At 35.8% G+C, this 14,663-nt stretch overlaps 1 protein-coding gene across 3 annotated transcripts in view; it reads right to left on the bottom strand.

The window, feature by feature from the left end:
• MAP2K5 (mitogen-activated protein kinase kinase 5) overlaps window positions 1–14,663 on the bottom strand; it is a 263,835-nt gene that overhangs the window by 148,684 nt on the left and 100,488 nt on the right. For all 3 annotated transcript variants that reach the window (XM_059915478.1, XM_059915477.1, XM_059915479.1), the window contains exons 12-13: window positions 9,744–9,805; window positions 4,238–4,286 (exon numbers count right to left, since the gene is read on the bottom strand). In XM_059915478.1, the coding sequence (XP_059771461.1) occupies window positions 4,238–4,286; window positions 9,744–9,805 (111 nt within the window). The remainder of the gene's footprint in view (window positions 1–4,237; window positions 4,287–9,743; window positions 9,806–14,663) is intronic.

The following is a 14,663-nucleotide window of genomic DNA, read 5'->3' on the forward strand; positions in this document are numbered from 1 at the left end:
CTCACAGGGCTCACACGAATGCTTTTTAATAAAGACAATTTTTCCACAGTAGTTTATCTTGGTGGAAGTTTCAAACAGTTTTAATAATTATTTCCTCATGTGATACCACATGTTTATCCTGAAGAAAAGATTTTCATAATTTTTCACCTAGTAATACAAAGTATAATAAACTCTCTCCCTGGCTTGATTTGGGAGTGAGGTATGCTTATTAACAGGATAAAGTGGTTAATTCTAATAACAGTTATTATATAATTAAAACATACCTGCATTACAAATATTTGATAGTTTATAAAGCACTTTCACATATATCATCTCAACCAGATCTTAAAAAGAACAAAATAAACAAAAGTAAAACCTGGTTGAATATAACATTTGATGATCCACTATGAATGGCAACTGATATACCTCAATTCCTAAAAAAATTTACAGTTTACATAATACACAAATAAACTAACCTGTACCAGACTAACAAGCTTCATGGGATGGATCGGTGGTCTGTCGCTGCTTGTTGCTCAGATTTCACTCTGCTCTACAGTCCTCATGGGGTTTGCACTATAGGAAAGACTCGATTTTCAACAGCTTGTCTGGAAGTCATTAACTATATTTTATAAATTCCACTATATATATATACATATATATATATACACACCTATATATACACATGTATATACCTATATATACACACATATATGTACATATATATATACACATACACACACACGCACACACACACACACACATATATTTACAGCTACAAATCCAGGACCACTGTACTTTAAGGAAGCCATTTAAATGTGAGAAACAGTTTATCCTCTTTTCTCATTAGATAACTGAATATATATCCATTTCTTAATATTTTAAAATTTGTGTTCATAAGTACAAGACCCTGGTCTTTAGGGGCGGCATTTGGTAGGGAAGAAAATGACAGTCAGAGGAGAACACAGGTACTTAGACCGAGACAAAGGAGAAGGAGGCTTAGATCACTCATTAGTGCTTCTCTTTCACCATCTTTTCACTCTGTCTTCTCACAGCACTTGTACCGGGGGCTCCCCCTCCCGCAGAAGGACCACTGTCTTTGATTTGACAACGTGACACATATTCACCTAGAACTCCCATCATCATTCAAGAAAGCAAAAATGAGGATATGTGCTTTTAAGAAGGTACAGCAATAAGCTTACATAGCAAAAGTCTATAAACAAGTATATTACCTATTTAATTGCCTTAGCTGAACTTAAAAGCTCCGATCTTTAATTGAACTGATCTAAAAAGGTACAATTTTTTAATCAAGGATAAAATTAGATAGCTTTTTGGTAAACAAAAAGGCATCTTTAATCTTATTTTTACGAAATCCAAGTTATTAAATATAGACAAAACCTCTAAAATATTAAGTTAACAACTACTCAATCTAGAGTAAATTTCTCATGACAAAGCTTTACAAAATTCTTCAGGGACACCTGGCTTCTTCTACTCTTCAATAAAAACACGTACTTTTAAATCTGGAAGGTAAAAGTTTCCACAAATAACAAGGAAACTCAAAAGCTAAACATATATGTTTAATGAGGTATACTACCACAGCATACTATTTGTATAGCTGAGTACCCATAATTACTGGGGAATAACTGTTCATCTGCACTGTAATTCATTAGTCTTTCCATCTAGACAGATGCACATTCACTTACTGGTATTTATTTAAAACTGAACATATACACACTATTACATACAAAATAGATAACCAACAAGGACCTACTGTATAGCATAGGGAACTATACTGAATATTTTGTAATAACCTATAAGGGAAAAGAATCTGTATACATGTATAACTGAATCACTTTGCTGTACCTAACAACATTGTATACCTGAAACTAATACAACATTGTAAATCAATACTTTAATTAAATAAATAAATTTAAAAAACTGAAATCCCTTGAGAGGGTTAGCTGGCCCACTACCACTATCCCCACTCAGCCTCTCACAGATATCTTCATTCCATAACCAGTGGCATTTTATAGTGGTTACTCTCTGTGGGAACTGGACTGGCCAGCACAGACTAAAAAGAGAAGTACAGGCTTAGGATTCCTTTTTGAAACCTCTATGTCCAAAATCAGTCAAACCACTAAGGCCCTCATACGTCACTGATCAAAGAACCCTTCTTAGCCCAAACTGCAACCACAGCTGGGGAGAGGGACCTACCCACCTCTGAGAGGCTCTGGTCAACCACACTTGCCCACAGTGATTATAGGGTGGTTGTAGAGGACTCTGACGAACACTTTAGACTTTATTTTTAGATCCAGACATAAATCCATTTGAAACATGGCCATCAAGATGCCATTTTGAATGAAAAATTCAATTATTCCTCCAGATGAAGAGTAAAACTAAAACCAATGATTTTAAAGAAGAAAAACAAAGATGACTGCAGAATAACTGAATAGTATTTTCCTATCTACTATAGTTCTTAGTGCTACTAAGAGTCCTCACAGAAAGTTATGGCTAGTGAGAATTCCTTATAAACCAGAATTATGCTGTGTGCCCACAGTACAGGATGAGCCTAAGGATCTCTTTAATAATATTTGCAGGACTTCCCTGGTGGTCCAGTGGTTAAGAATCCGCCTGCCAATGCAGGGGACATGGGTTCGAGCCCTGGTCCAGGAAGATCCCACATGCTGTGGAGCAACTAAGCCCATGCGCCACAACTACTGAGCCTGCGCTCTAGAGCCCACGAACCACAACTACTGAGCCCAGGTGCCACAACCACTGGACCCCACGCACCTAGAGCCCATGCTCCACAACAAGAGAAGCCACCACAGTGAGAAGCCCGCGCACCACAACTAGAGAAAGCCCATACACAGCAACGAAGACTCAACGCAGCCAAAAATTAAAAAATAAATAATAAAAATAAATTAATTTAAAAAATAACATTTGCATTTCCATGGCAAGGTCCTTTTAATGAAGGCTTTGCTACTGAGCATTGATGACTTCCTTGAGTTCCTTTGTCAAATGGATAGCAGATGTCCATAAAAATCAATAAAGTGACAAGAATTGACCACTGTGTTAATTCCTACTAAAATGGCTATAACCACTTTATGGGTTGGTGAGTGTGGGGAGGTGGGAGTACAGGGACGCAATATAAGTCATATTATGTTAACGACCATTCTCTCTTAATCTTGGAGGAGAAAATGCTCCATTTTTTCTCACCCACCAGATGTATTCATATGCTTATTTATTCCCAGGAAGAATAATACACACTCAGCTCACTCTCCCTACATCTACATTGTATACCAACTATATACTCTAGAAATAGAGTGGACTGGCTTTAAAGAAAAACTTGGTTTATGATTCCATTTAATCAGCATAAACACCTTGAAGAACTGAATTGAAAGTTCTGCTTGTCAAAATCTACATACCCTTTTCAAAAGAGGAAGGAAGATTTAAGCACAAATTTGGAATCACTAGGATATTAAAACCACCACAACAAAAAAAAAACCCTTAGTGACAGATGTGATACTACAATTGAAGACATCAGTTGTTTTCTCTCTCTCATACCTTATACCTTAAAAAAAAAACACAAAATTTTCCTTTCATCACATCTAATGTGTATGTTGCTGCATTCTCCAAATGTGCATAAAGCTAGGCTGAGCAGACGTGTAAAATTAAACAGTAGTTAGTAACATTAGGCCAACTTCCAAATGAATTCAGACATTTTGGGAATATTAAAAAATGCAAAGGGAGGTTCCTTTTGCAACATTCAACAGTTATCTGATTATTCTTCTCATGCGTTCTGTTAATAGACTAGGAGACTAATTGCTGATGCACTTACCAATCCCTTATTTAAAGTTTCACTTTCAAGGTACGTAAAGCACTCTCTTAAGGAACAGTGCATGAGGATATTTGAAATGTTAATAAAAGGAAGGGATGCAATTGTATAGAAAGTGAAGGTTTTGCAATTAACTAGAGTTAAGAAAAATAAGATCCTGTCATTTCCAAATACTATGAAACACCGTTTTACATGTTTGGTAAACATTATTCACAAAAATACAATACCAAGTTTATAATCTAAATCAGAGTAGTTAAGGAAGAAAAAAATTTTTAAGTAACATTTATAAAGCAGCCATCTTACTGACTACCAAATATATCACCTGGCTTAAATATTAGATCATTTATTCACTTTAAAAATCAAGGTATAGGGAGAGCTCCCCACCCTACCCCAAATTAAGTCAGAGCTTGGAAGCTCAGTACATACCTCTATGTAAAATCTTTAAACTCCACAAATAAGTAAGGCCTTTAACGACCTAAATTGAGAAAGAGAAAACAGGACAATGATGGTTTTTATAAGGAACTTTCCACATTTAAACACATAATCATATCAGCCGTAATTTCTTCCTTCCAAAGTCTGTTAACCAACACTCATTTATTGAACACCTCCCATTTCTGTGTCAGGCGCTGTGGGGACACCGAATGTATAAGCTACAGGTTCCTTCCTTTAATGAGCTCACAGTGTTCTGAAGATAAGGTACAATGAATGAAAGAAATGGATATGTGTGCACATAATATGACCTGGAAGTCCATTGACAAAGTTCTCAGTGGTGGTGTGGGCAGAAAGGAGAGGGACCGGAAAAAGGGACAAAGATTTTCACTTATTTTCTATACTTCTGTACATGAAAAAAAATTTTTTTTAAGTCATGACATTTATGACCAAGGAGAGACATTTTTAAAAAACTTAACTAATGAAGGCAATGGGTGGACTAAAGACTGCTTCCCCTGACAGTAGTCAGGAAGGCTTTACCAGAGTGCCAGGCCCTGAGTAACAGATTCAATTGATGTGAAGAAAAGTGAAAAAAGCATCCAAGCCAAGGTAAAAATATATGATCAGTGTTGGGGCAGTGTATTCTTCAAAAATATCAAGGTTGTGGAAGACAAACACTGAGACACTGTTCTAGATTAACAGAGACTAAACAGACATGACAACTAAATGCAACGTATAATCCAAGACTGGATGCTGGACTAGAAAATTTTTTTCTTTTGGTCTATAAAGGGTATTATTGGACAACTGGCAAAATCTGAATAAGGACTGTTGATTAGATAATAATGATGTATCAATGCTCATTTTCTGATTTTGATCCATATACAGTGATGATGTAAGAGAATGTCCTTGTTCTTAGGAAATACACACCTGGAGTAATTAGGAGTAAAGGGTCATGATATTTGCAACTTATTCTCAAATGTTTCAGGAAAAAAATCTGTACATATATATTTAACCAAATGTGGTTAATTGTTAACAATTGGGGAATCTGGGTGAAGCATCTTTGGGAATTCTTAGTATTACTCTCACCAGTTTTCTGGAAGTTTAAAATAATTTCAAAATACAAAGTTTCCCCCAAATATTTTAAATGCTATTAGGGTAGGAAACAACAAAGTATATCAAGATGATGATCCTCACAAGCCAGTCTGACTGATGCAAGTATGTGTGGAATCATGTAGACAACATTGAAAGGGCAAGTAAAAGAAATAAAATGAGAAAATACAAACATCTGAGTTAGATTTTAGATTTTTTTTAATTTAACAGACTGAGTTAAGAGTAATTAGTCGAATAAGGTACTGAAGAGAACATGTTTCCAAGACCCTAAGTACAGGGGTTGTAAGTGCTACCTTCTGTACGGGAAATTTAATCATTAAAAGCTTTAAAAATCTTTATATAGAAATTGCTGTAAAAGGAGATGCATATGTTTTTATTCATACCCACTGACCCTGTATGCACATGAGTGTGAACTTACCAATTTCAAGGTTGACTATTTATAATTAGGTATCAGATACAATGAACACACCACTATTATTAAAAATTTACTGTAAGAATTTTAAGGTACCCATCATTATAGAAATTTTTAGGTGAGTCAGTAATACAAGAAAAAGAAAAACTACCATTATGAGAAGTAACTGAGTAATTTACATATCTTGAGAATGATGAAAAGAGGGTCGGAGCTAAATATGCAAGGATTTTAGTTGATCAAAAAAGACCAAGGGCAATATTAAAAATAGAAATGCCAAGGGAAAAACCCAATTTCCAAATACTAAAGGTCTAGAAGAAGATAAAATCTATATCAACTAATGCTGAGCAGAAGTTAACATATTTTAATTGTTCTCACTGAGTGGAATGTACTCTTGAAAAATTTGCTAACACATTATAATCAATTCTGTGATATATTTTTCTATTTTAAGAGAACAGAATACATATCTATAGCAAATGATTTCTTCCAGGATTCAGACTAAGTGGCATTACAATAAAACATATGTACTCTGAACAGTAAGATAGTAAAAAAAGAAAATATGAAAATAGGAATAACTAACACAGAAGGAAGAAACAGGACAAAAATATTCCCTTAAATGCTTATGAAAATAACATCAATAATAAAAACAATTTTTTCTTCGAGTAGTAGGACAAGGTCATCTTATTTAGCTGGAAGTAATCACCCTCTGAGCTCTGGAAATAGGGTTAAAGTTCTCAACTTATAAGCTTAGTTGCATATTTTAAAGCTCTCCCATTAAAGATAACTAACTCACCACTGAAAATTAGTCCCACAGAAAATGAATAATCAGAAAACACACAGGGGAAGGAAATCCACCATATTCAGATTATCAGGCAGAGGAAAAGTAAAACAAATACTGATTTTATGATACTTGCTAAATTTATAAGTTTTGTTGGAGATTCAAAAAGAAAATATTATTCTTCTAACTTTATCAAAATAGACTACATTTTCCTTTAGAAGAAGAATAAACCATGGGGAGCTAGAAATCTGTCCACTGAAAATCTAGAGGGTATTATTGGTATTCAGTAAGCTAGGTTTCACAATGACTTGACAACGCCTTGACACTAAAAGTACTTATATCTGCTGTCAGTCACTCACTCCTTGACATGTCAAGTGCACAGCCTTTCAGGGACAACTTCAATCAACATTAGCACTCAAAATACAGTACACAGTGTCACTGCTTCAGAAATGAGAGGAAAAATAAAATGTGTTAGATGGCAGGGAAAGGCAGAAAGGCATTCCTCTTTATAGGAGACCAGATTCCAGCGGAAAGTAATAAAAATCACTGAGCAAGCTCTAAGGCTGAAATCAACCAGTTTATATGGATTTCTTTTTCTGGGAAAATATTCTTTTGCCATACATCCATCAAGAGAAAATTTGAACAACATACCATAAAGGCTGACAGGGGTCTATCCTGTAATGAATGTTGGATCTGTGGACCTGTATAGCATGCCAGACTATTAGAACCTGGAAAATAAAGTTACTTTGGGGAGGAAGAGATGCCTAGATGTGGTTCTAAGACATGAAAAGAATCTGAAGCAGTTGTATGTGTTACTCTAGTATTCTCTCATTCATACTTCTCTTTTTTACTTTTAAACCTCATTCTCCCTTTCATTTCTTCCTCTTCTTTTTTCTCATTTTCTTAGGAAAGCAGAGTGAAAAGGTATGGGGCCTGGAGTCAAACTGCCCTGGGTTCTAATTATTACTGACTAGCTACATGATATCTCTAGGCAAGCTGTTTAACTTTTCTACACCTCATCTTGCACTTGTATAAAATATGTACAATCATCTGTAGAGTTACTGTGAAGGGTAAATGACATAATATTTGTATATAAAACATTTATCAATGATTTTCATAAAGAAGTACTCAATATACACCTATTTCCCTCCTCTCTCCTGATTCTGTTCCTTCTGACTTGGCAAAAGAACCCATGTGCTTCCTTGGCCTCCCTGAGGGAACTCAAGGGAATGATGTTGATGCTGTCTTCAGAACACTAGAGGAGTGATGGTCAAGGATACAGGGAACCCAATCAGGCTGTGAGAACATTTACTTTACAAATCATGTCCTACAAACCATCAATCTGCTAGTCTTATTATTTTGATTGGTAGAACCCTTCCACTGGTGTTTGTTAGTTGCAGCAAAGGATTATCCAACTCTGTAGTCTACTAAAATTTCATTAAAAAAACACACTTTGGAAGTATTATACAAGCTTAGGCCCTAGCAGAGTTTATAAAAAGTAGCAGATGAAGAGTAAAATTATCAAAACCATTTTTTTTTTTTTTTTACTCTGGCCACAGGCAATTTTCATTACTATGACCTGATAAGCCATAAAAGCTGGTGATATTGGACACATTTTAGAAAAAAAAAAAACCAGCCTCCTTTTTTAAAATGTAAGGGTTAAATGCAAATAATGCTTTGGGCTAGCACTTATTTCAAATGCCTTTCACTAAAATCACTGTCATATTTTCAATTAGGTAAGCCCTGCATTGAAGCTGGATTTTTTTTTTTTTTTTTTTTTTTTTTTTTGCTGACTCCATTCACTTCACAGGCTTCCCACTCCAGTAGAATTGAAAAGACCGATGGCCTTGTGTGGCTGCCCTACACAAGAGGGAGGCAAGATTTATGAAGCCCAGGAAGAACAAGCTCCTCTACTGAAGAAGGCAGGTTCCTATTTTAGCCAAGTTTGATAGATAATTGAGTATAGAACTCATACTTTTTGCTTTTTCAATTGGTATCCCTCCTTTTTTTTTTTGCCCTTTAATATACATGTTTTCAAACTTTAGAGCTAAGAACTGCCAAAAGCCACAAAGCATTCATTCCCCCCTGAGATTAAAAGAGGAAATGAAATATTTTTATTTTCATCTAAAATAGTGCTTTAAGTAGTCAAATTTCATACTCATCTACCTAAACATGTAGATTAGAAGCTACTTAGCAGCAATAGCATCAGGAAAGAAAGTTCTCATCACCCTGGGCAGTTCTCACTAATAATTAGAAAGAAAAAAGGAAAGCTGTGAATTACAATGAACTAAGACTAAATAAGTGTCCATGTTGGATTAAAGGGTTTGTGTTGTCAGTCTGATGTATAATGAATGTGAAAATCAGCCATTTAATTAAATAGTACATGGTATAATCACTTTGTTCTGCACTAAACTGCTTAAGTTATCAGAGCGCCTTTAGTTTAGCAACTGTTTACTATTACATCACCCACGACTTCTCTTAGACACTGTTTAGCCTATGTTATTCCAAATTTGAAATCTGGAGTTTATATAGTAATGTTAGTTTAGTTGATATAGTTCATCAGTTTAAATTAGTGAATATAGAAAAAAGGAAATCACAAAGGGTATAAACTCCAGATATACATGGTGAAAAAATTAAAAACCAAGTACATAAAAAGTCTGCAAAAATCTTTAAGACTAAAGTAGTATTTTCTTATGGATCGTTTTATTTTAATAATTTAGGCTTTAAAAGTATTTTCTAATCATATGCCTATAACTACAAAATGTCCCTAAAACAGCTTTCTTTCTGAAGATCGTGGAAATTTTACTGGTTAACAAGAGTAGTAAGGTCCCTGCAAACACATGAAACTAGAACAGGTCAGAATATGCAGGAAATTCCCTGGCAGTCCAGTGGTTAGGACCCGGCCCTTTCACTGACAGGGCCCAGGTTCGATCCGTGGTCAGGGAACTAAGATCCCGCAAGCCACACGGCGTGGCCAAAAAAAAGAATATCCATAAGCCTGAAAACTATCATGTGTCTATGTCATTATTGTAGGTTGGTCTATGAAAAGAAGAAAGGAAAATAATGATAAGAGAGTTAAGAAAGCCCTGGCAGTCAGCATGGATTGAAGAAAAAGAAAAAAAAAATCCTGAGGATATAAGGAGAATAATGTTTGACTATAGAGATTAAATCACCCAGATTTCATAGAGTTGAAGCCATATACTCACCGCCACTGCAATTCTTCCAAGGACATGCTCTGGAATTTTTCTATATACATCCAAAGATCCCCCTGTAGAAACAAACATGTTGTGTTACAACAAATGAAACTACTAGAAAAGTGCACTGGGCCCCTCCTCTGTGGATCCATTGTGAGACTTCTTTTTCTCTACTGACATCATGCATTGGATGTCTAGAGTAAAATTAGCTTTTTAGTCCAATTTTATCAATATTTATGACATAATCATACTTTCAGATGAAGCATAACTAGATACTTTCATTTTATTCTCAAGTGTATAATCACATATATGTAAAAACTGAAGGAACGTAGTGAAGGACAGGCTAAGAATCTGTACTTTATGTAAACTTAAATACATACGCAAAACTAAAGATCAATAGGACAATCATATCTAGGTATCTAGCTTGTGTTAACAGTTTTCTCAAAGGTAAACCAGGACCCTATCTTAGAATTTTCATATTAACCAAACAAAAGCTGGTGCGTATAAAGTTCAAAATACACCTAAAAACTAATAAAGTAAAATAGTAATGTTAACATCTATCTAAATGAATGTTACCCTTCAAATTAGGTACCATGACAAGCAATCAACATATTCCAAAGATACTATCTTAGAACAAAATGGTTTTTTCTTTCTTGGAAATTCTCTTTGATACAATTTTGAAAACCACTTTATGAGGCTAAAAAAAAAACTCCTTATGTCATAACATTTTTTCACTAAAATGGTATTCACTAACATCCTTCACCTTTACCAAATTCAGCTTTTGGTGGTTTCCAAAAAACAAAATCACTAGATTGTGAACATGATAAAGGCAGGGGTCATGTTGTTTGTTTTTAATTTTCATCAACCTAGAAATCAGCACAACTAACAGAGAGTACATATTCAATAAATATCTGTCAGATGAATAAATAAATAAATTTAAATCGCCATGAATTTTACCAGCTAGGTTAAGTTGCTCTGAAAACAGTTTCAAAAGAAGGGACTGCAAACCATTTGCAGCAACAATAACATCATTAAAATAATGGCATAACTTCCCCAGGAAACTATTTCAAAGGAACCAGTATTCATTTGGAAGTATAAATTTGAGTATGTTTGTTAAATTTTTAATCTTGATTTTTAATCAAGTAGTATAAGAATTTCAGGAAGATATGCAAAGAACCACTACTTTACTCACATTAATGATATGATTATATGAGAACTATTTTAACCACATGTAATAACCTTTCTTTGAGTCAAGGTGAGGTGTACAGTCTTTCAGTTCCATAAAGGAATTATCCAATATATTTGAGAAACAATTTTTGTTTCTATCAGAGGCTAAAAATTCATATTTAACAGTTTTACCACTAGATGCTTTATAAGTATGCCTCGTAAGATGTTGACATGGAGCATATTATCCTTTTCAAATGCAGTTAAGTCTATTTTGCAAATATAAATATTTTTATGTCAAGTTTTCCTAAAGCTGAACAGAGAAAAAATTATTTTTCCCTGTAAAAAATATTATACCAATATATATTCCATATATATAAAGATACTGGTTTTGTATTTATCTTGTTTAAAGCAGGAAAATGATCACTTCTTTCATTAACTTTGGCTTGTAGTTTCCAGATTCTGACAAGAAGCTGGAAAACCACAGTGTTAGTAAACCTTATGCTTTGGTTCTGGGTGCTACCAGGAAGAGAATGAAAAAAAGACACTTCTGCAATGAGGTGAGCCATCTTTATTTACTAAAATGGCATTTTTATTATAGATGCAAGAAAAGTGAAAACACGGTAGAAAAAACATTTCATGTTCTCATCGATCTTTCAAATGAACTGGCAGTTGCAAGGATGAACAATCTCAAGAAGATCAAGCTTTACATGGTGGTATTTGGAATCCTCAGAAATGTAGTTTAGTGGGCCAATCCCTTATGAAGTGAACAGCTTGAGTGGCTCAAAACTAGGAGGTGCAAATCTATTCACATACACTGCTAAGAAGTGCTAAGAGAAGATTTATTTTTACATAGGCTATAAATCAGGGCTTAATTAGCTAAATGGATAGTAGTCAACAAGCTAAATCAAAAAACCAAAGATTACATTACTACCATTATTAGTGGAACAAGCCAAAAAAGAATCCCATTTTGAGGTAATTCACTGATTTTTCTAAATACCTATTTAATCTCAGTTATATCCCATTCTCCTTAGCTATCCATATGGGTAAATCTTCACATAGCTGGCTTTGTGTCATCACAGATTTATCCCGTCCTTGACATAATCATTAGAGAGAGATACTGTCGGAGGCAAAAAAAAATTGTGGCAGATCCACTTAGAATCAATAGTTCCTACTAAGCCGGATGAGTTCTCATGCAATTAAAATAACTCTTTATCAGGCTAAAAATGGCAGAGGGTTTTCAGTTGAATTTTTACTGAGTTTTACAATCATTTCTATCCTATAGGCCTAGGCAATCTTTAGACTCATCAAATCATCAAACATTAGTGCTGGAGGGACCTTAAAGATCAGCCCAATGACTTTATTTGACAGAGGAGGGAAACTGAGTCCAGAGAGGTGGGTGTTCTAGTCACAGCCACGAGTCAGTTGATGCCAGAACTCGGAAAAGATCTGAACCTTTGAACTGCAAAGATCTAAAAGGTTTCCCCATAACATCACATAGCTTGAGAATCACACGTGAACTTTTTAGTCTCACTGCAATGTGATATTACTATGTGACACATACTCAGAGAGACAGTTTAATCTTAGCTGAGGCATTGGTATTCAAGGCATATAGATACTCATTTATCTGTTGAATGGTTGCTTTGAACCTTCTCCTCATGATTCCAAGGTCACTGGTTTACTCTCTGTGACCTGTCACTTCCTCGGGTTCCCTGGCCTCAGATCATCCCTAGCCAGTCATTTCCTTGCATGCCACTATCCACCACGGGAACCGGGAGGAAGAGTGCTAACAGAATAGCAAAAAATCCATGTCAATTGCCAAACAACTACACATTTCTGTTGATGAACTGGGGGTATCATCTTCATGTATTTAAGCCAAAAGAACTCATGGGGTAAGGTCTGTGCTTATCCTAATACAGGGCTACAATATAAAGTAGTGTCTTGCATGTGGGATAAACAGATATGTAGTAAATGAACAAGCAACATTAGTTTCATATTCATCCCAACATTTTCCTTAAAATGATCATGATTATTATTAATACTAACAAAATTGAAATCTGGAGCCACAAGCAAAAATTTCAGAAACTCTCTTAGTCTCTTCCAGTTGAAAAAAATAAAGAGCCATTTCTTTCTTTGCAACATGGGTTTTGGGGGAAACAACTTATTCCCATGATGGTAATCCAAATACATGTACACAGATTCTGAGATGCTATATTTGGGTATTTCTGAGTGAATTTAATTTTGACTTAATGAGAAGGCCTATCACATCACTCCCCTACTTGAAACCTTCCAATACATCCTAACAAATTCAGACTGAAACATAAATTCCTCACCATGACTTACAAGGCCTACACAATCTAGTTTCTGCCTATTTCTCTGGCCTCCTGTCTGGCCCCAGGTCCTCTCATCACTACTCTCAAGTCACCATGGCCTTCCTGTGGGGCCTGATTACACCAAGCTTGCTTCCCACCTTAGAGCATTTATACTTGATCCTCTGCCTTGAAGATCTTCCCCATGACCTTCCCTGAGCTGGCTCACCGACATTAAAGTCTCTGCTAAAATGCCACTCCCATAAAGAAGCCATCCCTTGGACTTAGAGACTGTCATACAGAGTGAAGTAAGTCAGAAAGAGAAAAACAAATATTGTATATTAATGCGCATATGTGGAATCTAGAAAAATGGTACAGATGGACCAGTTTGCAAGGCAGAAATAGAGACACAGATGAAGAGAACAAACCTATGGACACCAAGGGGGGAAAGTGGTGGGGGGGGTGAGGGTGGCGGTGGTGGGATGAACTGGGAGATTGGGAGCAACATATATACACTAATATGTATAAAATAGGTAACTAATAAGAACCTGCTGTATAAAAAATAAATAAATAAAATAAAATTTTTTTAGTTAAAAAAAAAAAAAGAAGCCATCCCTGACCGTCCTATATAGCAGCGGTCCCCAAACTTTTTGGCACCAGGGACCAGTTTTGTGGAAGGCAATTTTTCCACGGACGGTGGGGTGTGGGGATGGTTCAGGTGGTAACGTGAGCAATGGGGAGTGGTGGGGAGCGGTGGGGAGCGATGGGGAGCAGCAGATGAAGCTTCGCTTGCTCACCTGCTGCTCACCTCCTGCTGTGAGGCCCGGTTCCTGACAGGCTGTGGACCAGCACTGGACGATAGCCCGGAGGTTGGGGACCCCTGCAGTATAGCACCTCCTCTCCTTATTAGTCATCATCTACCCTGCTTTAGGTTCTAACTAGACTTATCCCTCTCTGAGAGTGTACTGTATGTTTCTTGTCTCCCCTTCTAGAATTTAAGCCCCATACCAACAGGGATTAAGTCTTGTTCACTGTTGTCCCCCAAGTTTAGAACAGTGTCTGAAAGAAAGTGCTCAATTACTACTTGGAAATAAACAACTAATATAAGATTAAAATAAATAATGAGAATTTACACTAACAGAACAGAACTAGGGTTGAGACAAAGTTGTCGAGAAGTTTAATTGAGATAGGAAGGGAAGAGAAGGAATGATAGAGGATGGCACATAGTTTTTGGTCCATGTATTTTTGAGGAATATTTTGTTTATTACAGAGAGAATGAAGGTCCAAAAGAGAGAGGGTGGTTAATGGAGAAACTCCACCATGGGGATGCACATGTAAAGGGACTGACTTTAAACAGCTTTTCATGTGAGAGGTGCATCAGGTGTGTGCAGTTGTTGCTAAGCTATAGGTGGAAAAGCAAGGAATTATGAGAGCTCATACCTGATGGTCTATGTTGTCT

Source organism: Balaenoptera ricei, chromosome 2, assembly GCF_028023285.1.
Source record: "Balaenoptera ricei isolate mBalRic1 chromosome 2, mBalRic1.hap2, whole genome shotgun sequence".
Taxonomy (NCBI): Eukaryota; Metazoa; Chordata; class Mammalia; order Artiodactyla; family Balaenopteridae; genus Balaenoptera; species Balaenoptera ricei.